General features: G+C 36.9%; 1 protein-coding gene across 13 annotated transcripts in view; it reads right to left on the bottom strand.

Annotated features, from left to right (window-relative positions):
• LOC131433671 (polypyrimidine tract-binding protein 2) overlaps positions 1 to 25200 on the bottom strand; it is a 728003-nt gene that overhangs the window by 62585 nt on the left and 640218 nt on the right. For 11 of the 13 annotated variants that reach the window (XM_058600233.1, XM_058600259.1, XM_058600249.1 and 8 more), the window contains 5 exons: positions 20938 to 21064; positions 3073 to 3344; positions 2748 to 2999; positions 2389 to 2674; positions 2082 to 2311 (listed from right to left, as the gene is read on the bottom strand). In XM_058600233.1, coding sequence (XP_058456216.1) covers positions 2082 to 2311; positions 2389 to 2674; positions 2748 to 2999; positions 3073 to 3344; positions 20938 to 21064 — 1167 coding nt within the window. The remainder of the gene's footprint in view (positions 1 to 2081; positions 2312 to 2388; positions 2675 to 2747; positions 3000 to 3072; positions 3345 to 20937; positions 21065 to 25200) is intronic. The other 2 variants (XM_058600207.1, XM_058600199.1) reach the window with 2 other exon arrangements.

Raw genomic sequence — 25200 nt, 5'->3', positions numbered from 1 at the left:
TTTTTTACACCAATGCTCTAGGAGTGCTGCATGCCCCTTATGGTTCTCAAGGATCCTTGAATCAGTTAATTAGTTATTGAATTGAGGATTAGGAATTTTTCCGGCAATTCGTTTAATAAGCTATACACTCTATCGTTGCTAATTATAGTTCAATCAATCAAAAATATTTCTCTGAGTGACAACACGTCAAGGACGTTTTTTTGTCAAACATCAAAACACCAAGCGGACTGTAGTTCGCTACCGTCCGTTCGGATCTTATTATGGCATACAATTCAGATTGGAACATGCCTGCTTAGAATCATCATTCTAAAAGTTCAGTTTTCCCACCAAAAAAGGTGATTGGATGCAAGCACACTAACAGTGACAAAAATTTAAAAAAAAAACAATCAGTCCAATCAGCTTCTCAACCGAGCTATAAACTGATTTATTCGACTAAGGCCATCTGATTGCCTAATCCTTCGAACCCAAAATGGCACACGGGGAAGGACCCCACGCCATCCAAATGAACATAAAGTTTCCAGTCAGCCCTAAACAACAACAGCGCTAAGCGATTATCTTCTCGCGGCGGACCTGTGGCTTCATTTTTCATCGGGAAAACTCGTGTCCCACCACACCGCAATAAAGGCTGTTGCTGCTGCTGCGGTCTGTTATTGCAGCATAAATTATCTTTTCATATTTTTTTTGTTCCGTCCCTGTGTTCCGCGCGTGGCTTTCGAGTGTGGAATCGTATACGATTTACATAAACGATTCGCCTGCTCATCTGCGGATAAACTTTTCTCCTTGCGGACGAACGGACGGAAGGAAGGAGAAGAAAAAAAAATTGTCCATACCCCGGTAAGTTATTCGAACTGGAGAGTCAGGCGGTTGACGACGGTTGCGACAATGAAAATGAAGATCGGCGGAGGAAAATTACAAAAGTTTCGAGTAAGGCAGGGAAAATGTTAAGAAATAATAAAAACGAAAACGCTGAATGCATGATGCTCGGGCGGTCGGCGTCTTCCGCTCCTTGGAAGGGAGGATGGAGCAAAGTGCCGATGGCTGCCCCCTCGGGCATGGTGGAACCTACAAATGGACTGGACTGGTGTGGTTCAAAGAAAAACTTCGGTCGAAACGCAATCATTTTGATTATTACTATGTACAAAGTATTTTTCGCAATTATCTTCCTTCTACCGGGATGCAAGGACTAGAGGAGTAGAGAGAGAAAGTAGAGCAGACTCAAATAAAAGTGTTTCCCTCCTACTGTGAGAGGATAGATAAAGCGGTTTGAAGTTGTAGTAGGCCTCTCTTTTTTTTAGTGGCCGTTGTAGGTAAAATCAGTAGAAGCGTTCTGTTACCGGAATCGAGTTTGTGATTTGATTTGGAGAAGAAAAATTAAGGAAACGATAACTCAAATTACGGGCTATCATCTTGTGAGAACTGATGATCAAACAGGAGACTAAACTAGAACGATGAAAAAAATGCTGAACAGTATAATCATGAATAGTTCCACTGGTATAGAGAGTAAGCAGGCAGGTGGCAAAAAGAGACAGCACTTTATAGAGACAGATACACAATGAGAAAAACAGGGAACAGTACAATCAGCACGAGATAGAGTGAGCAAAACTAAAGCTCCCTGTGGGCGCAATGTATCAGCACGGGGGGTGGGGGGAAGGTGTTACATCGCAATAGGCTAGAGATGTTGGAGTAGTACAGAAATCCAAACTAATCGAAGAAGAACACGCTACGTCAGTACAAACAAAAGGAAAGATTTGATGGGAGAAAAAAAAATTCAAGATAATGTAAAAAAGTCCAGTCAACTGAAAGAAGAAAAAAAACACACTGGTATTAATCTAGAATGTGTTAGGCCGATTAGAGACAAAACCAGACAGAGAGAGAAAGAGAGACAAAGAAAGTTGCAGCAAGAGACACAAGTCAACAAGTAAAAAAACTAAATTCGTTGCATGTAAAAAAAATTGTTCGGATTAGAGACGAGCTGCAGAGAGGACTGCAGGAGATAGTCAAATAGAGAGACTGAGAGAAAGACAATGGGATAGGTTAACTACTGAGCCAAAGAAAGAAGTAAAGGAACAATGTATAATTACCTCCTCGTTCAGATTGGAAACGAGCAAAACGTTGGAGAGTCCTCGCAGTACGGCCGGGTTCGGTGTTCCGAGGGCACCGTTGGAGGCCAGCGCGAAGGCGCCCAGATTCGGCAGGGCACCACCGTACGCACTGGCAAGAGCCGGCGATCCGAGACCTAGACCGAAGGGTGGAATCACCCCCGGAGTCGCTAAGCCATTCACTAGAAAATAGGGAGATTTGTCTAATTTGACTATTACACGGTAATTGTTCCGGGTTTCGACAACAACGAAACAACATCGAATAGGACGGGTATTCTGCGGCACTTACCTAGTCGGTCCCGTGTTAGCTGGGGCCGTTGGCCGGCGGCCAGCAGCAACAGATCACCGGCCGATACGAGCCCACCGGCACTGGCAATCACGTCGCTGCCCGGTTCACCGGACGGCAGTGTCGGGTTGGTGTAGTCCCGGGATTTGTCATTGTTGTACTTGACGTTCAGCGCGGTCAACTTGCTGTTGTCGATGCGCAGCGTACAGCAACCGTTGTAGATGTTCTGGCCGTCCAGGGTTTGCTTGGCATGCTGGGCCGTAGCTGCGTCCGGGTACTGAATCAGAGCCTGAAACAAGAAAAAAACGGAGGTTCAATTAATTAATTGTTCCGTTGTTTCAACGATCACCAAGCAAGCAAACCTGGAACGAGTTGTTCTTGGTGAAGGTGACAATCTTGAGCACTTTGCCGAATCGCTGGAAAATTTGATAGAGAATGTCCAGCGAAACCGGATACAGCAGTGATTCCACAATGACCCGTAGCACCGTATTCGGACCACCCTGGGTGGCGGCACCGGTCGATCCGGTCGAGTTGGTAGTGGTATGATCCATCGATAACGGCAGTGGCGATCCTGTCGGTGACTGGGTAAGGTCCTGTGTTTGTAGTGTCATATTCTAAAACCGAAAAACAAAAAACAAATTAGCTCAGATCTCTAAAAAAAGAACTTCAAAACAACAAACGACTTACCGGCACCGTATGATTCTGGTCAATCTTCAGCTCCCGGTGGTTGCTGAACTGCACGTACACGGTTCTACCGCGAACGATCGGTGGGGTTGCGGTGAACATCGTTACCATACTGGTGGCGGCACTCTCGTCGGCCATCTCCAGGAAGGCCTGATTCTTGCCCTTCAGCACCAGCACGTTGGTCACGCGACCGAACGGAACGCCCAGATGCATCACGTCCACCTCGCTGGACTCACTCGGGATGTTCCGGATGTGGACGACGCGGGAGGGTTTTGCTACGGAAAGCAAAGAAGAAGGAAGAAATGTATTGATTAAAATGCATGAATTATTAAACGTGTACAATTTTGCATTCGCAATTTCATATGTTGGCTTTTATTTTCTGCTGGGGGATTTCGAAATCGTAATCCAATGATGGAGTCCATTTTTGATGGCTATCTGCAATGCATGTAAATGAAAAAGGCCAGCTGCAGCTGCAGATTCAGGTGACCGAAAGCCTCCAAATCAAACGGCATAATAAATGCGGAAAATCGGAGCCGGACTCGTATTTCACGGTAGTCCAGTCCAGTTGGAAGCTGTCATTTCATGGTATGGCTATTCTGGGGCTTCCGTGCTGAGGTGGCAGCTTACCGGCTTGTAGGCCCCCTCAGTTGGAGTGAGTATAGAAGCCAGTCAGGCAGGCAGTTTCATTTTGCCAATGTACAAATCATAAATGTACACATTTAATTTGTTGGCAGATCGTTAGAAAAATAATGCCGACAGAAAAGATATTATGAACGATCAATTATTAATTGCCTCTAATTGATTTAATTGGTTCATTTGATTTTTTGAATCAACGTTGGAGTTTATGGAAACCGATATATCAGTATCCAATAAATTTCCCAGGAGGGCAGAGTGAAACGATCTGACGCTGAGTTTTAATCGAATTTTTCACATGACAAGAATATGCATTTACTGTGATGACAACTGCTCAGTAAATTACGTGTTTTCATCATTTATCATTTTGAATATAAATATGAACCTTTTTGCAGCCCCGTTGACACCTCAGAATTGCTATATCAAAAAGCAGACATAATCGACACACGGAAAGTTGACCATCGTAGGTTAACAGAGTTTTCTTTGGATTGGATAATGTCGATTTAGTAAGACGAACGATGGAATAGGCTTGGCCATTGCCCATCTAATTACCCCAATTGGTCCCCAAATAATACTCCTAATAGTGAATTTGCGGTTTACGGTCATCCATTCTTTGATTTTATTGATTTTATTGATGATTAATGTCGGTTTTCGAAGTCGATTGCCTACTGCTTCTCTCATCATCATTCACTGACTCTCGGCCAGCTCTGAAACGTGGCACACTGATAAACGACTATTTTCTTCAGAGCATCGTTGCCGAAAACCTCTTCTAACATTTGTAATGTCGTCGCACCATTGAAACCGTTTTTATCGCAGACTTTAATGCAAACTCGTTCCATTTTGAAAATTGCAGAAAATCGAGGACACGCAAAATCGCAGTTTCTTTTTTTCTTCAGTGACCTTAAAATTCTTATTGACAGTCTATTAAAACTGATTGATGCTCCATTAAAATAACAAGAGGCAGTTCCATGTTTGAACATTTTAAATTATTTAATAAAATATTTCGTTCAAAACCAATAGTGGCCCAACCTAGACTACTTTTTTACTTTTTCGTTTTGTTAAAAACTTTTTTTATAAAATGCGCAGCAATTCACCCTAATTAAAAAATTCTTATGACGGTCCAAACTTTTAAACTAGACATCAATATTCTCATTTCAAAAAGTGGTCCAACCTAGACGACATTCCCCTACATATTATTGTCTGAAGGAATATAACTTTATTTCTTCTTGTTCATCTGTCAAATTAACGCTTTGTGGACGTACGTAGAGCAAGTGTGGAATAGAAAGAACATTTCTATAACAAGAAGTAAATACTCCTCATAATTTCTAGCACATTTTACAAAAAAAAAACAATATTAGAGTACTCACTTCATCATAATATACGCATTAAATTATCCAAATTCAGGTATAAAAAATGAGCTTTTTTTTAATTCTAAAATTCGACTTCCCATTCTAAGAGTGAAAATATTTTTTTAGTTTATAGTATCTGCTTATTATGTGCTTAGCTGGCAGTGGTGGTCGTCAAATGGTGAGATAACTAAGTCCTCACAAGTCCCTATCTCATGCCTCCCCGAGCGTCTATGATGACATTTGATCAATAGAACGGCGTCGACTGGGTGCTATCGCCTTCTGCGTTAGTAGCAGAATGAGAGGGTGCGAAATGGCTTGTAGGTTGAAGCCCATCCTAAAGTGCAGTGTTTATCATAGTATATTACAACATATAATTCTGTTGTTTATTACATCATGTATTATTATTATTATTATTATTATTATTATTATTATTATTATTGTTATTATTATTATTATTATTATTATTATTATTATTATTATTAGAAGAGCGTAACTTACACTGCGACATTAACTGTTATATTGTATCATAGCATATAATTTCACATATTATCGGCTTACACTATTTTATGTTATTATATACTATGTTGTATGGTATTATACTGCATTGCATTATATCATATTATATGGTATTATATTATAATATATTATATTATATTGTATTCTATTATATTATGTTATATTGTATTGCATTATGTTGTATTATATTATATTATATTATATTATATTATATTATATTATATTATATTATATTATATTATATTATATTATATTATATTATATTATAGGGTTTATTATGAGTAGTACTACGTACCTCTGCGCAAAATATAAATTTGTTTTCCTTATAAGTTATCATTTTTAAAGTAAATTTTAACTAAAGATCAAGGTCATCACAAGGTGAGCTTGGTCCTCACTGGTTCCTGTTGTGTTTTATTCATTCTATTATTTATTATATAATTCATTGTACTATATTATGTTGTTTTTTTTTATTATTTTCATTATTATATTTATTGTTAGTATTATTAATTTGTCATCAATAATAATAACATATATTATTTTTATAGATGTGGATATTATTATCCTTATTAGAAGAGAAATATTCTACTTCCTGCAGTACTGCGAAGATAGAAGAGCATAACTGACACTCTGCAGTAACTGTTATTTTATATATTGATTTATAATATATTATATTGTATGACATTGTATTATATTATATTAAATTAAAATATATTTTACTATATTATGTTATATTATATTATTTTGTAGTATATAAGTATTATTATTATTATTATTATTATTATTATTATTATTATTATTATTATTATTATTATTATTATTATTATTATTATTATTATTATTATTATTATTATTATTATTATTATTATTATTATTATTATTATTATTATTATTATTATTATTATTATTATTATTAGTATTATTATTATTATTATTATTATTATTATTATTATTATTATTATTATTATTATTATTATTATTATTATTACTATTATTATTATTATTATTATTTTTATTACTATTATTATTATTATTACTATTGTTACCATTATTATAATCTTTATCATTATCAGCTACATTTTCATTTCCATACTAAACATTTCACTTTACACATATATTATTAAATTGTATCATATTATATTACGTCATATTTTGTGGTATTATATTATATTACATTGTACTATATTATACTATATTATGGTACAATGTTTGGTATTGTTTTATATAGTATTGTAATGCATTTTTTAATACACAATTATAAGTGTATTATATTGCATTGTGATGTATTACATTTTTATATTTTATGCATAATAATATTTTATTATATTCAGTGTCGTATAGTGACCAAACTATATTATAATATATTATGGTATATTTTACTATATTATGTCACATAACATTATGATACTATTATATTCATCATAAAATATTATAGTAGACTATAATACACTGTACCATACGATTTTGCACCGTTTTATACTATATTGTGTTTTATTGTATTATACTGCCGGAAATTATATTAAAGTGTATTATGTTACATTATATAATACTATGCTCAAGTACATTGTAAGGGAAGAGGGATGGGAGTGCATCAGGGTATCTTACAAGTGAATGACTGGATGAAGGAGTGAAATGTCAACCCGATTCACAGGGGAAAGCTGTGTGTTTTCCCCAGAAGGTCTGAAATGAGTAAGACGCACCCTTCTAACAAACAAACCATCAGGCAGGTTTAAGCTGGTACAGCGAATTCTTTTATTATATGGCCGGATGTTATTGCTGGAAGGCGCCGGGTCCTCAAAGTCCATTTTGGCCTTCTTAACAGCAGTAATATGAAAGTTATCTGATAATCAAATTCGGATCTACTGTAAGTCTACCTGCATCCACTGGTAATGCCTTGAACTGATGGTGGCTTCACACATACATACATACATACATACATACATTATGTGCTTAGCTGGCAGTGGTGAGCTCACTTCGTCCGCGTTCCTTGTCGCTATTTTTATTTCTCGAATAGCGATTCGTCAGCAATGCTATCAATTTTTAACCAGTTCATCTAACACGTGAGCTGAAAAGTCCCGGACCTAACAAAGAGAACATGATTTTTATTTTGGTTCAAAATTAACTTTATTCATTAACGTAATCTCCATCAAGAGCAACCCAATCATTCCAGCGCCACTCTAACATTTCAACATCCACTTTTGTAGAACGATTTATCTTCAAAATAGGCCTCAGTTTAAGCGATAACCTCTTCTTCTTCTGCGAACATCCAGTAGTCGCTGGGAGCCCAATGTCTTAGAAATGCATGCGACGTCGAGATCTGATGTATTTGTTTTTTAATCAAATCGAAAATTTGTCAGAGAGTTGACTAAAAAAAATCGGGATAACACCAGATCTCGACATTTCATGCATTTCTAAGACAAACAAGAAAACCGGATAACTTTGAAATTTCGTGTTATAAAACTTCGGAGATTCGCGTAAAAATGAACCACGTGACTTCGGAAACCGGTGTAAAAACCCGCGTAGCATGGGAAATCCGCTTGAAAACCTCGTAAAAAAACCTCATTGTGCTCCATTTGAGTCCGAATGGAATAAATTTTTCGTAGCGGGGGCTGTGCTGTTCAGAATGATCACCGGACATTGACGGAATTAGCGAAAATATATATAAAGGTGGGTCCAAAAAGAACCCACTTTTAACAAACACTATCAGAGTCGATTTCTACCATTTTCTGGACCAGTATACATCATTGCCGAAAATGTTGGAAAGAAAAAATCTTCGAAATTCGCTAAAGAATTTGTGATCTGCCACACGATTCGTAGATGTGGTGAAATGAGCACTCCTCTTCATCACTTTCGGGACAGTCAACGGAACGATTAATACGGAAGAGTGCACCTTGAAAAAATAAGTATTTTACCATTCATACAAAAAACTCCTGTTTTGGTCTGAATTAGCATCCAGCCAATAACGCTCGAAACGCGTTAGAGTGGCATCGTGCCAACGGTGTCATATGTTGTGCTAAAAGATAAGAACCAATAAATTTAACCCTATTGAAAAGTGCTTGGCAATTAAGATAACGGAATTTCGTAAATATCCCACCACTATTAAAACAGCGTTGGAGTGAAAGATAATTAGTGTAAAAACCAACAGAAACAATGAGAAAATCGTTTGTTCAAAATATGATTGGTAAAATGGCCAGAAAGGTATGAGCATTCGAAATGGGAGACGAATTTCAATAAAACAATGGCTATAGCCGAGTAAGCATGTGAAATCTGCTTCCGAAGCAATTCAGATTGTTATACAACATTAGACTGGTGATAATTCTCCTGAAACTTCTCCTGAAGACAATTCTCCTTATATGGAATTTTCGAAGTCAAACTTTTTTTAATGCGAAATGTTTTAGAATTGTCTGAAACGTCAAGATCAAGTGTTATCTCGAAGAAAAAATTGTTTTTTGAAAAAATCGACTCTCTGGAACTGAGATTTTGAGATTTATAATTTTCATTCCAAATGTCTTAGAATTGTCTGAAACGTCGAGAAAAAAAAGACAAATGGGAGATGCCAGACAAATGCCAATCTGTTGTTAATTTAATGAAATTTTAAGGCATTGGTATAAAAAAATCAAAATTTTGAGATAACACCAAATCGGATTTGGGTTGTGAAGCCGTCCGGTCGGTTTGAGTTTTGTTTGATATAAAAAAATCACCATAAGAGAAGAGACGGATTGTTTTATATGGAATTTCCGAAATCGAAATTTTATTTTCGATGAGATATGTCTTAGAATTTCATGTAACGTCGAGATCTAGTGTTATCTCGAATTTTTTTTGTTGATTAAAACGACTCTGGGATTTTTTTTTGCCAAATGTCTTAAAATTGTCTGGAATGTCGAAATTATTTATTCACAAAATTTTAATCGAATCTGGGATTTTCGTAAATTTTTCAGAACCAAAAAAACATTTAATGCCATATTGTGAAGACGGTACGACCACTTTGTTGTAATTTATTGAAAGATGGCTTTTTGGTCAAGTGTTGCTTTACAAAATATTTATTTTGCATTAAAAGCCGACGTTTCGAAGGAATATCCCTTCATCTTCAGGGCAAAAACGACAACAAATATTTTTCGTCAAGTGGATTGAAATTTTTTTTTGATCATTTTAAATGTTTCAATCCACTTGACGAAAAATATTTGTTGTCGTGTTTGCCCTGAAGATGAAGGGATATTCCTTCGAAACGTCGGCTTTTAACGCAAAATAAAAATTTGTAAAGCAACACTTGACCAAAAAGCCATCTTTAATGCCATAACTTACAAAAGGCTATAGAAGGCAAAGTATATGCATTCTGCTCCCAAAGGGTTTGGTTGGAAAGAGCCTGAGAACAGGATAATTTTCTCAGAATTTGAAACCTTCAACTGCCATAATTATGTTTTAGACATTGTCAGGAAGATTTAGAAATTTTTTCGAACGTTTAAAAATTTTAAATATTATTTTTATACACTTTTAGTTTTTTTTCACATTTTTCAAAAACATGGAATACTAATTTTTGTACCATGGCTTAAGAAAAAATAACGTTCAACCATGCATCTCCATTAATAAAATGAAACGTATGGTGCATAATTACTATGCGTTTCCTTCTAACAGAGCTTCAATGGAAACACATGGTTGATTGTTATTTTTTAGACTGAAACTGAAATTATTTATTTATTACCAGTCTTCTCAGGAACATCAGTACGTTTGTGCCTATGCACGAATTTTCAAGCACATGTCCAACCTCAAACTTACTGCGAATGCATGTTCAAGTTCATCCCGAGCACCGTACGCGAACGAACACAGTACGTACATTGGTTCGAGTTGACGTGCACGTACATCGTGTACGTACACCAGGTACATGCTAGGTATGATTGAACCAGTGATAGACGAAACAAAAACGAAGTGACAGAACAAAGCAAAAACGAACCGAGTTCGGTGGGAATTAGTTTGAAGGAAGGGTGAGAGTATGATAGGAGCGAAACAAAACTGAGGATATCAGTGTTGCCGTTAATTACGTTTATTACGTTTTTTTGTGCGGTTTTTAAGCGGTACGTATCAGAGATTTTAGCTTTTATTATGGTACGGTTTGTGATGCGGTTTAGAAACTGCCCGCACTCCTCAACCTGTGAGGAATCACAATGAATTGCTCAGATGTCAAAATCTTCGAGGTCAGCTGAAATCGTATTCTGTGAAATGTTATTTTTTGAAATACTCATATTTTCAGTAACATTCAAATGTCAGCAAACAGAGTAAAATGATTTATGTGATTCGGTCATCTGAGTGTTGGGGTACAAGTTGAGTTTTGAAACGATCTCCTAATCTCACTGAGGGAAAAAAGCTATCACGTTTGACAAACAAGTCCCATAATAAGTCATTAAAATTAAAAGAACAGACTGCTCCCCTATTTTCCAGCTTTGTTGACACAAAATATCCTAACCAAAAAGTGCCCAAATGAGAACTTAATACTCGCACAGCACGCACCGCACCATCTCTAATTGTTCTAGGCGCAGGAACCACTCGAACCAATCATTATAAATCAATCAAACCAAGCGGCGATAGCGGGCAACGGACTACGGCGTCGTTTGACGCCGTAGCAGACAACAACCGTAACTCAAACATTGTTTCTAACATTTCAGTTCACGCGGACCGAGTGCGGAAAATAATTCGGAAGGGAAAGAGAAAAGCCATAAATCAGTGGCCCCGATACCAACACCACCACCACCACCATCACCACCCGATGGTCGTCGACAAAATCAACGTTGAAAGGGTGGACCCCTCGGTTCCAAACGCGGAACCGCCTTCGTAGTAATCCTCTTCCAGGGGTTTTCTTCTTCTATTCAAGAATTTCTCTGCGACCAACCCGACCGGCGAAAGAAAGGGAATTCGCAACACGACAACGTCCTAAATTAGATTTATAATAATCACACTCCTAACGTTTTTACCTTCAGTTCAGTATTCAAGTTTCTTTTTTTTCTACTGGCCGGGCAAAAAAAGGGTTGCCGGTCAGCAGTTTCGGTCTATTTCTTTCTCATTCGGCCTTCGGTCGGGAAAGGGAAAACTCAGATTTATGTTTGTCCCATTACCGGATCATACTTAATATTTATGAATTTGAAGATTAAATCTCAGAAGCGTCTCTTTATGGGGTTGCGACAGTTTCCGGGAAAGACGGCGACACACATCTTATCCCTGCACCCTGAACGAATGATGAAACGGGTACCGGATTTTGTCGTAGGTTTTCCCCGGTCGGGTTTATGAAAGTGGATGATCCAACGGGGGAACCATTTTTTAATGATCTCCCGTGGCTACTCCATCCAAGGAAGCTGTAAGTCTCACCCGCAGGTGTGACGAATAGGAGGTCATATATATTACCGTGCCGCCGCCATTCCATCCATCTCTTCCCGCAAAATATTATATGGGACAGTATCAATGGTATCCTGCCGAGCGGAAATCTTGATGCGGTGGGCAGAATGGCGGGTAGTAAAGGGAGTTACACGTGTAACTTAATGTCGATTTACTATAGGATAAAAAGGACTAGACCGGTGCTGGTAGGGAAACGGCGATGTTGATATGACAGCGGCTGAGAAACGATCGCCGTAGGCACGGGAATCCGTCTTTGCTGTGCCGGTCTTGGTTGAAAGATGTAACCAACGGAAATGGGCCGGGCTCTCTTCTTTATGATAAAGGAGGCTTTCACGACACGGACCATAAAGCCCTGCGGAAATGAAATGAAAGCCATTGTGATGAAAGGTGCCAATTTAGGAGGGTTGAAATATTTGTTTTATTGGGTGGTGCTATCGGCGATCACGGATGAGTGGCATGGGTATGCATACGGCTAGAAAAATTTGGGAATATAAAGAAAAATATATGGGATTGGAGCTACAAATCGAAGTTCGAACAAAGAGTGAGGAATAAACACGAATGAGGGACTGGGACTGGGACTGGGACTGGGACTGGGACTGGGACTGGGACTGGGACTGGGACTGGGACTGGGACTGGGACTGGGACTGGGACTGGGACTGGGACTGGGACTGGGACTGGGACTGGGACTGGGACTGGGACTGGGACTGGGACTGGGACTGGGACTGGGACTGGGACTGGGACTGGGACTGGGACTGGGACTGGGACTGGGACTGGGACTGGGACTGGGACTGGGACTGGGACTGGGACTGGGACTGGGACTGGGACTGGGACTGGGACTGGGACTGGGACTGGGACTGGGACTGGGACTGGGACTGGGACTGGGACTGGGACTGGGACTGGGACTGGGACTGGGACTGGGACTGGGACTGGGACTGGGACTGGGACTGGGACTGGGACTGGGACTGGGACTGGGACTGGGACTGGGACTGGGACTGGGACTGGGACTGGGACTGGGACTGGGACTGGGACTGGGACTGGGACTGGGACTGGGACTGGGACTGGGACTGGGACTGGGACTGGGACTGGGACTGGGACTGGGAGAATAGAGACCAAGAATGGAAACCCAGGAATAGAAACCATATTTAGGAACCAGAGATAAGAACCAGGAAGAGGAATCATAAATAGAAACAAAAAATAGAAACTAAGAATGGGAATCAGAAATAGGAACAAGAAATAGGAACTATGAATAGGAACCATAATTAGGAATCAGAAAGCGGAACTAGGAATGAGAGCCAGAAATAGGAACCAGTTCCACTAAGAATAGTAACCAGGAATAGGTTTGGAAATAGTAACAGGAAACATGAATAGGAAAAAAACAGAATAGAAATGGGAGCCAGGAATATAAACCAGAAGTACAAACCAGATATAGGAACCAGGAATAGGTACCAGAAACAGAAACTATAATTAGGAACCACAAATCGAAACTAGTCATGGGAGCCAAAAATAGGGACCCGGAATAGGAACTAGACATAGGAGCCAGAAATAGAAACCAGATATAGAAACCAGGAATAAGAATGAGAATAGTAATCAGAACAAGAAATATGAATCAGAAATAAGAACCAGGAATACAGACCAAGAATGGGAACCAGGAATTGGACCCAGGAATAGAAACCATATTTAGGAACCAGGAATAGGAATTATAACTAAGTACAAGATATAAAAACTATAGATGGAAATCAGAAGTATAAATCATGAGCAGGAACAAAAAATAGAAACCAAGAATCGGAATCAGAAATGAGAACAAGAAATAGGAACCATGAATAAGAACCATGAATAGGAACCATAATTAAAAACCAGAAATCGGAATAAGAGCCAAAAATAGGAACCAGGAATAGGAACCAATAAAAGGAATCAGGAATAGAAAACAGGAAAAGGAACAAGGAATAGGAACTAGGAATATAAACCATGAACACGAATAGGTTTGGAAATAGTAACAGGAAACATGAATAGGAAAATGAATAGAACAGAAATGGGAGCCAGGAATATGAACCAGAAGTGCAAATCAGAAACAGGAACCAGGAATAGGAATAAGAAACATGAACCATAATTAGGACCCAGAAATCGAAACTAGTAATGGAAGCCAAAAATTAGAACCCGTAATAGTAACTAGAAATAGGAGCCAGAAATAGAAACCAGGAATGAGAATGAGAATGAAAATAGGAACCAGAAACATGAATCAGAAATAAGAACCAGAAATAGAGCGACCATAATTAGGTTAAAACCGGGGATAAATAAACTATATAAATCAATCAACCAGAAATAGGTATCAGAAATAGGAACTAGGAATGGGAACCAGAAATAGAAACTAGGAATAAGAACCAAGGATAGGAATCATAAACTGGAATCAGGAACAGGAACTAGGAATAGAAACCAGGAATGGGAATTGTAATAGGATAAGTGAAATACAATTGCGATATATTTTGTCCCTTTGCTTTGAGATTATTTCCTACTAATTTAACCAATAACCAATAACCAAAGAAATGTAATAAAACAGTGAAAGAAAGGACATTTCAAAGTGTCAGTATCAAATCCAAAATAGCATTCCAGAGAACGAAAAATCAGCATCTTTTCGCTGGCACAAAATATCCCAAACCAATCCAAATAGTCAACCATCAAGACCACCTGTCAACTTGGAATCCCGTGGCGACAGCCACCATCCACCCTCGTCCCATCCAACGTCGTCGAGATGATCGTAGAACGGCTTTCCATTTAACCGGAAACTCCTCCTGACTACTACTGGCGTCAAAAATTGTTGAACGATAATAATCAATTATCGCATAGAGGCCCGCGACGCACGTGTTCCCGTGAATTCCACTGAACAGAAGGTGGTCGGTCGAAACGGGGAGAGGGATTCCGACAGACGACAACCGGGGTAGGGGCAAAGGCTTTTGTTGAGGTTGACAAGATTACATTGATGGCGCATAGTTAATTAAAATTAACTCCCCAATCGAATAACGGTTCCATCATAATCCAGCCCCGCAGATCCGCCCGAAATGCGGCACGAATAACCGCGGCCCAGCAGATGGAGCTTCACACGGAAGGCAAGGACTCTGCCACAGCCGAAATGTTAGCAGCGCACCTCCGGTCTCCTTCGAAGCCGAGGGTTTTCTCTATTGTTCGTTTAGGATTTAATGATGATGAATTTTAATAAATTATATTAATTAAACGACGATGAACAGAGTTGACGTCGAATTTTCCGCACTGGGAAAAGCCTCGGCATCTGGTGTCGGCATTTCGATTGGAAAAAGAGGCTGTCTGCAGAAAGAAGTTCCAGGATCAGCGGTTCTCGTAACTGTAATTTTTCAAATGTTGCAAGTGAATTAATTTTTTGTTTGATATTTGTTTTTTTTTCTTCTAGCCATGTCTTATTCTGATTTTATATTGATGACTAAAGACAATTATAAACCTGCAGTTTTTTTTTTTATTTTTGGCATATTACCACTTTTACTTTTTTAACTATTTTTTTTTATAATTTTTCTCGCCTATTATTTTCATTCGTTTGCAATTCATTTTGAATTTATTATTAAACCACTTTTTAATTTACGTCATTTTTTATAGTTTTATTTATTTTGCACCAGTGTTTCTGTTATTTGTCCTATGTCGGTATTTTTTTTTCTAAAATCAATGTCCCGGTTTATTTATTTTTTTTTATTTTAGGCAATTTTTTTTTTGTTTACACTATTAATTATAATTTTGCGGTCTTGTTACTTTTAACATATTGCCTATATTTACCGCTTCATCTTTTTTCTACTTTTAATATCTAAACTAGTCTTCTGAATGTTACAAGTTATCAACTGCTGTAATTTTTTAATTTTTCACTATTTTAGTAATTTTCTTACCTGAGTTTCTGTTAATTTTCCTATCCTGAAAATTTGGTTTAATACGCATTTGGCTAATATGATATTTTTAGACATTTTCATTTTGCTACTTTGTAACCCTATAATCTATTAATTTTAATTTTTTAATTTCTACTTTCATTACTTCGACTATTTTCGTTATTTTTCATAGTAATAATATTTTTTCATAACTTTCGTGCCTTTTATCTTCTTTTGTCAGTTTTTTCTACTTTTTGTTAAACTTAGAAATAACTTGGCAATTTTTGTTTTGGTAACATTTTTGTTAGTTTTGATATTCTTGATTATATGTGACTTTTGTTATGTTATTGTTTCGAAGTATTTGTTTTTTTTTTCTGTTTTGTACATACGCTATTTCTGCTATTTCATCATCTTTCAATCAATTGCACTATATTGGCTTTATGAACTCGAGCCTAACCGGTACCAGATTAAAATTAAAAACCGAACCGGATCAGAGCCCGTAGGGATTGTACCTATTCTTGCGCTATTTTCGTGGTATTTTTGTGTTATTTTTGTGGTATTTCTGCGGTATTTTTTGTTATATTTTTGTAGTATTTTCTGGGTTTTTCTTGGCATTTTTTGTGTTATTTTTGTGTAATTTTTGTGCTAATTTTGTGGTAAATATGTGTTATTTTTTAGATATTTTTGTTTTTTTTTGTTGCATTTTGGTGGTATTTTGGTTATTTGTAATGTTTTTGTGGATTTTTTGTGTAATTTTTGTGGTATTTTTGTGTTTTTAGTGGCATTTTTTTTGCAGTATTTTTGTGGTATTTTAATGATATATTTTGAAGTATTTTTGTGAAGTTTTGCGGTAGTTTTGTAGTATTTGTGAGAATTTTGGTATTTTTGTTATTTTTGGTATTTTTTGTATTTGTTGTATTTTTTGTATTTTTTGTATTTTTTGTATTTTTTGTATTTTTTGTATTTTTTGTATTTTTTGTATTTTTTGTATTTTTTGTATTTTTTGTATTTTTTGTATTTTTTGTATTTTTTGTATTTTTTGTATTTTTTGTATTTTTTTGTATTTTTTGTATTTTTTGTATTTTTTGTATTTTTTGTATTTTTTGTATTTTTTGTATTTTTTGTATTTCTTGTATTTTTTGTATTTTTTGTATTTTTTGTATTTTTTGTATTTTTTGTATTTTTGGTATTTTTGGTATTTTTGGTATTTTTGGTATTTTTGGTATTTTTGGTATTTTTGGTATTTTTGGTATTTTTGGTATTTTTGGTATTTTTGGTATTTTTGGAATTTTTGGTATTTTTGGTATTTTTGGTATTTTTGGTATTTTTGGTATTTTTGGTATTTTTGGTATTTTTGGAATTTTTGGTATTTTTGGTATTTTTGGTATTTTTGGTATTTTTGGTATTTTTGGTATTTTTGGTATTTTTGGTATTTTTGGTATTTTTGGTATTTTTGGTATTTTTGGTATTTTTGGTATTTTTGGTATTTTTGGTATTTTTGGTATTTTTGGTATTTTTGGTATTTTTGGTATTTTTGGTATTTTTGGTATTTTTGGTATTTTTGGTATTTTTGGCGACTTCTTTGAGAAGCGCGAATGACTTTTTTCCGAAAACAACTAACTCCAACAAAGAAGCCGGATAGACCGATAAGTTTCCGAGCTAATACGGAAAGATCACATCACAGAATAATACAAAGCAACAGGAAATCTGTTCATTTGTCACGCAATATCAACCCCAACCAACAACTACCGCTCCCCCCATTCCAACGATTTTGAAACGACATTTAATAGTATCGAATTTCCGTACTTATCTTACCCGATGATAATGGTTCTACGTGGAAACGCGCCACTCCCACTCTCTTTCCTCCATCCAAATGACTCGCGCCAACATCAATGACTAATTGATTACATTCTTTCGCATTTTCTTTCCCCCAGTGTTCAGGGAAAACGTCCCGCGAACGAAAACCGAACTCCGGAGTGGCAGAGAATAGGTCTTCAGTTATTCTCTTTCGACACCCCTTCTGATGGATAAGTATTTACCTCCCCCCGACCCAACCACCTCCTTTTTCCGCTTGTGAATGACTGAGTGGTCATAAAATGCAGCCAACAGTTAGGCAACAGTTGGGTCCTCGGTCCTCGGAGCTAATCGAACTCCCCCACCAAGCACATGTAAGTCGAACGGGCGAACGAGCGAGCATCGCAGGGACAACGATGATAATGTTTATGATTGTTTCACGGCCCATTTCACAGGTGTAATCATTGTCGGACTTCGGAACGGGTAGGGAGAATAATGACCCGTTGGTGTAATCGCGGAGTTAATGGACAAAGGAATGTTTGGTGCGCTCTGTCATTATGCGAGTTTGATTTTGTTTTTTAGAAGTTTTGTTAACTGCTTTCGAAATGAATTTCTTCGAATGATTTTTCTAGTTAGCGAAGCCCCGAGCGATGCCAATCGGAAACTGATGACTAAACGATAAATTAACACTACTTCTCGAAGCAGACTGTTGAGTCAGCCTACACAAGGATGACTATTAATTTCCGTAAAATAAGCATAGCCCAAAGTATCCGGGTTCTCATTTACGGATAAGTGAAACCTTTCATTTCTGACTCGATTCACGCTAAATCAAGCGAATGAAACGAGAGAAAAAAAACAATAAACAGTTTGTCCCGCTCGTTGTTCGTCTCGTTCAGGAGAGCAATGAATAAAACATCAATTTCTCTGATCCTATCCGTTCGGTTTCCGATAAACGATGAGGATGAAGAAAACAAACTTTCCCCCTTACCCTTGCCGCTTCGGTGTCCGGGGTGTTCCAACAATCGGACAAAGTTGTTCGAATTGGAAATTAAATGATAACAAACCCTCGATGAGAGTCCTGTCCGATGGGTGGAAAAAGAAGAGAAGAAAGTCCTGGCTCCTGGAGGGGGTAAGGAAGATATAATCTTCCTCGGATTGTTTGCCCTTTTGACCGTAACCACATTCTGCTGCTCGAGATTTCTCATTGTCTTGCCGGTAAGATTAGATTTTGTCTAGTCTCGTGTTCGTGCTCCGAACAGACCGGATGACGATTGTTTATCTATCATCAGCAGGCAATTTTCCTCGGATCAAAGGACTCGGGCCCGGTGGTCAAAGTTTGTCTTACATTTTAACTCATTTTCCGCTCGAGCGGTTCGGGGGAGAAAAACAGCTGCTAATCTCTCGCCACGGCACGGGACGGAACGAACGGGATCTGGGGTGGCATTATGTATCTCGATTCGACTGAAATTTTATCGAATCGACCACGTTTCGTATTATGGTTCTCGATTCGAAGTCGATCATCGAGCTTCGTTCGACTTCACTCGAAGAAGTATTAGATTATCGAGAAGTTTTGGCATTATGGAACCAAAACAATCGAGCTCGTAAACGACTGAACTCGATAAGGAATGGTCGAAAGCCTTATAACGTCGCTCAAACGAATTGTAGGAAAAAGCTTATTCGCTCGATAACAATGAGCAAATAATGTTTTTACTCATATATCTAACTCAAGTTAATTGAAAAATTTGTCCAAACACCTTGAAAGTATTTAGAATATTCCAAAAGCATCACAATCTCGTGCTATTAGCGTGTATTTGACTCTTCAATAGTACCTAAATAGATTATGAAGACTACAAAGAATGGGTTGCTCCTGGTATATTAGCTCCTAATAAATATGATAAAATACTACAAAGAAAGCAGCAAAACCTAAAAACCTTTGATTAAAACTACACATATGGATGACGTAAATTGTATTAGACTTGAAACAATACATGAAAAATACAGATTTTTTTTTATTATAATTTCAAAAGTTCATCGATAAATTGTGTACAAGAACACGCTTGAAAAAATTCTTTACGTTTTCAAATGGAGTGGAAACGAATCTGCTTCTTGATTTAAATTTCAGAAATGTGTTCATGTTAATTTCGTGCGGCAACTTAAAACCGCAGTATTACAAACAGTTTGCTTCTTTTCAGTTCTTGAACTGAATAAATGTAATCGAAAATACTCGAACAATAATTCAGTTTAATTTTTTTCATGATTGCAATGTATGTGGGTTTGTTTACCTATGTATGTTATGACCAGAGATGCCAGATATTTTCATAGAAAATATGTATTGATTCGTATAAAATATCTGTATTTATCTGTATTCGCTAATAAAATGAAAGTTCTACAATACAATTATGTTAAAAGGTGTTATTCCAATAGATTATGGCTATAGAGTGGTAGATTAAATTTCATATCTTATATTATATTCATCGACGAAATTTTTTTAGTTTTTTCCTATCAACAACACATGCTTGTCTAATTTGAAAATGTTCACTTCATAAGTTGAGATGGATTTCCAAAACCCAATATGCAACGTCGAGTCAGGAAATACAACTGTCAGTCTGGCAATAATGTTTCATGACTAACTAACTTTTAAGTTCAATTTAGTTACAAATTTTAATATAAATGGATTTCAGTGTTCTTCTTTAAATATCTGCACAAAAAATATATATTTTAAAAAGTGATTTGTACGTTGATTCCTAAACGTTTATCTCGTCATTGCAATCAAATACTAATAGATAGCTGAAATACTAATAGATAGTTTAATTATTTCCATAATACTTTTGGTGAAATCTGTATAAATCTGTATTAAATTTAAGAAATCTGTAAGAAATTTGTACTCTGTATTAAATCTGTATGCGCATGTAAAAATCTGTATAATACAGATAAATCTGTATAAATGGCATCTCTGGTTATGACAGTTCGAACAGCGTCAGTCGAAATCTAGTACCACATTGTTAGGATCTCGATCACGAGGTCGAAAGCGATACATAATGCCTCAGTTCAGTCGAATCGACTTCAAAAATAATCGTTTCGAGCAACTCGATTCGAGATGCATAATGTCAGCCCTGGTCGGATATTTGCAACCCGTTTGATCTTCCCCGGTCCAAGTTCAAATCCGGTGTATTTGTTTGTATTTTCGGCGATTTATTTCACTCCCCCCCGGAGCCTCACAAAACAGAAAGCGGAGATTTCATCCGAATCAAAATCCAAAGCAAAAATAAACACTTATGGCAACAATATGCCAGAGATAACATTGGTGAAGACGGGATACTTACTAATGCCACCCACGCCAATCACTGTGTTCGGTTCCAGTTTGGCCTTCTTGGTTGCCAGGTCCTGGTTGTTGTTGTCCGAGGCCGGTGCCATGACTGCTGCCTGACTCAGGAGTTCGTCGCTACCTCGCTGGAAAGAAAGAGAGAGAGAGAGAGAATTTTTAGAAATGCCATTCAGTTGGGTTGTGGGATTTTTTTTTGAGGTTCGGTTTGAGCAGGATCTTGCCACAGAAGCTGAAAGTGTTTACGAAATAAAAGTTGAATTCCCAGAGGGTTGAATCAGGTAGTCCTAAGCAACGAAACTTTGGAATAACTTTCCGATGAAATGGTATTTGAAAGTATAAAAAATTTATGATAGCTCTGTTGGTATCAAAAACTTTCCCATCTCTTTGCAAAAGAATTCGATGTGGGGTTCCAGAACAGCTGCAAACTCTAATTAGGAACTAGTCAAGTCAATTATAGATTCTGACAATCTTTACTCAAGATAATTTGTTTTTAATTGGATTTCCGACTCATCCAGGTCTAGCAGTTTAAATTGAACTATCAATGCAACTTTTCAATTAGAAAAAAACTGCTAAGCAGCATGAGCAGTTCAATTTGAACTGTTAGGCACTGTTGAGTCGGAGACGAATCGAAACAGAAAAGAAAAAAATATATTTATTTCAAGCTTAGCACTAACCAGTAACAACATGATACAAAATAATTTCAAGAGTGATTAAAATGATCATTTCGGATTAACTTGTGAGCAACATCATTAAAAATCAACGAGTTTCTAATCTCTTACCTCATCCCATCAAAACAACAACTTCTGAAAGAAATGTTCTGACTGACAACCGACAGAGACGATCATAGTCTCAGCAGCATCATCATAATTATCGCTTGCAATCCAGTCCACTCGATTTGTCACGTCGTTCGTACAAACTGACGGACAGACAGCTTCGTTTAGTAGTTGATTCATTAAATTTTTCATGCCAAATTTAAACACTACCGTCACGCGGTACTGCGACCGAATGTGCTCTGCACATGACAGTGACAATAACGACGATGGCCGTTAAGCTATTTAATTAAAGTATATAGTTATTAAATGCGATCAACCAGAATAGAGTAAATACGTATGAGAAAAGGGACAGTGAGAAAATTCTACGCGGAGTAGCTTGGTGTGAAATGCGCTATTCGAACGCGAAAAATCAAATAAGTTAAGGTTTTTCTTTGAACAAATTTCCATTGAATTTAAGAATTTTGGTGGGATACCGCGAGGTAGCTTTATCAGTTCAACATAAACTGCTAATGCACTGATGAATCGAAGACGAAACGTAATGGTCTTGTGCACTTACCACAAACTGGTCATCCACAAGGTTCCAAAATCGTTAAACGACTAATCTTTGATAACCCGATGACCAGAAAGTCGTCATATGTTTTTTCGTACGGCACATCAAGTGGTAACTTTGAAGGGAAAACCATTATTTGTTACCCCTAAATTTATGCTAGGTGCACATATCCGTTTTGATTTGATAAGTATTTAGTAAATAACATTATCTTTAAGACTGCTTTGCGAGTTATGTAGAGCTAAGAGGTGACATTAGAAGTTAAAATTAAACTGCTAATGCTCTGGTTAGTCTAAGACGAAACGTAAACGTATAAATTATTAATAAACACAGAAAAATAATATATTTTCGGAGCAACAGTTCCAAGAGCAAAGAATAACAAACAGACCACTAATTTTTCGTTTAAAACAAATGAAACCTCGAAATCAGTGGGATATTTCATCTAAATATGCCAAGTCTTTCATAAGATTTTTATTTTCAATTTATAATTTTTTTTAAATAGTTCATGTTTTACGCAAGACTTTTCTTCAAATTCTTGATTGTTTAAAATGGTGTCCAAGAATGAGTTGTAGAGAACTAATAGGAAACTTTAAAAAAATAGACATTCGAAAAAAATCAACGCCCTTCAAAAATTAGAAAATTGACCTTCATTTTATTACTTTTCTGTAAACACATCCAAGACTCAATTTTAATGCAACTAGTGTCTTTTCAAAAATGGAACAGTTAATTGTTAATCGATTTCCTGGTATTTACAAAGTGGAAGAATTGGACATTGTAATATGAGCATGTAACATTAAATCTTTCACACATCTCAGACCATGTAAAATATTCAAAAGTAAATCTTTCCCACACGCACTTGACAAATTCCCATAGAACACGTACTCGACAAATTTCCACTCGACACCAAGCCATGAAACCCAGAAACCCACTTGAAATATAAACTTCACCTACATAAGGCGATTAAATTGTCAGCACTTATTTCAGCCCAGCGAAAAACACCGCATTCATACGATAAATACAAACAAGGAAACTTAAGTATCAAATATCACTCAAAAACAAAGCAGTTATGTCATTTCCCCGCTTCTCCACCTCTACACCTCTCTCAGACAGTGCCTTATGGCATGACCTAGAATAACAGTAACCCAGGAAAGCACACTGACTCGAACCGACACTCACGAGAGTTAAACCTGACTACTCTCAACCTTCCCTCTTCTGTATCACACTCACACACTTGCCTTGAAACATTACTCACTCTCTCGTACTCAAATACAATACAATGACCGAGACATGTCATCGGTTAAATCAGACTTACGCTGCGCGTTCTAACTCCTCCCTCCGGATATAGTTGCATGCCTGTAAAAAGTGTTCCTGGCATTCCACAGTGATGGCAAAAAGTTCCAATTATTGGTGATTTGGTGAAGTGTGCAATTTGGCTTTAGTGGCTAGCAACAAACAGAATTCAATAACTGATAAACGAGTGTTTAGTGATGCAAAAAAAAAAATGCAAATGACGATCGTTATTATCGTTAGTTAGTTCGATTTTCGGTAATTGGTGCTCTTTTGATAGCAGTGAATAACCGGAAAACATCGTGCGACGTTAACTATGAACTACCTGAGAAATTCTGTGTGCAAACAGAAATAAAACAAAAACCGTGTGTCACCAAGGAAGGACCCGCTACAGCACAAGGAGACGACGACAACGCTCACACACGAGTACCTACAACGTGAGGACGAAATGGAAGTAAACCCAAGGTACTGTGCTTAAATTAAGAATTAGGGACAACTAGCTAGGGAAATATTGAATTAAGACAAATAACATTTGTGAATAAAGTTCAAGATGGGTTGGTTTTCGTCAGACGAAACCATCAACAATACATTAGTCCCACAGCAGAGAGAAATCGAAGGCATCGCGCTTTGCGCCCTGGTTATAATAATAGTTGGATATCTGTTATTAAAAGGAATATTGGAATTACATAAACAATTCAAAAAAAAATAGCAATCAAGGCCGCACGACAAATACAATTGACCAACATTTAAATTTAAATTACGTATACAAACATTTTTTTATAGTCGACAATGGAAAATTCTTATAACGACAAATGGCCTTTAACGGTCAAGGACAAATTAAATGAAATTAAAATTCGTGCAGAGGAAAAACGCAAACAGGCGATTCCTGAAAAACACAAATGTGGTTATGCATGTATATTCATGTCTAGAAGACTACACACTATATCTTATAACTGCGAAAGGAATGATTTTTTCTTTTAACAAAAAAAAAATAACGATAAAAATAATATAATGTCCACTTAAAATGCAATAAATTTTTATATAAATGTTATATATATATCCAAGCAAAAATGAAATGCAAAATTATAAGGAGCTAGAAAAACTCCACATTTACGTAAAAAAGTCTATAAACACGAAACTATCAGAAAAATTACTCGACGAAAAATTGAATAGATGCCAAGAATTAAAAATAGACCTTGAAAATTTTTTTACAAAAGAACAAGAAATTATCGACGACAAGACTTTCCACAACTTAGTAAAAAATACGAGACTGTGGACTGACGAAATTTGCGAAATAATAAAATTTAAACTCGCATGTATTAAAGCAACCAAAAACGACACAATGACCCAAACAACAACCCCGTTCGACTTACGTCAGGCGACGGCTCTTATACAACCTTACGATGGTTCTCCTGAGAACTTATACACATTTATCGACTCAGCTAGATTGCTGAATGAGTTAGTTCTGCCAGACCACATGGCCATGGCAATAAAATTTCTAAAAACCAGACTGTCCGGAAAAGCCAGACAAGGCATCCCTGAAACAGTCAACACAATCGATAATTTGATACAACTAGTCGAGGAAAGGTGTAAAATCACGACCACTCCCGAAAGTATCATAGCGAAAATAAACACCTTAAAACAGAAAAACTCA

The sequence above is a fragment of the Malaya genurostris genome, chromosome 1 (assembly GCF_030247185.1).
Source record: "Malaya genurostris strain Urasoe2022 chromosome 1, Malgen_1.1, whole genome shotgun sequence".
Lineage (NCBI taxonomy): Eukaryota > Metazoa > Arthropoda > Insecta > Diptera > Culicidae > Malaya > Malaya genurostris.
The sequence above is the reverse complement of the archived record's forward strand: the minus strand, read 5'-3'. Positions and strand labels throughout refer to the sequence as shown.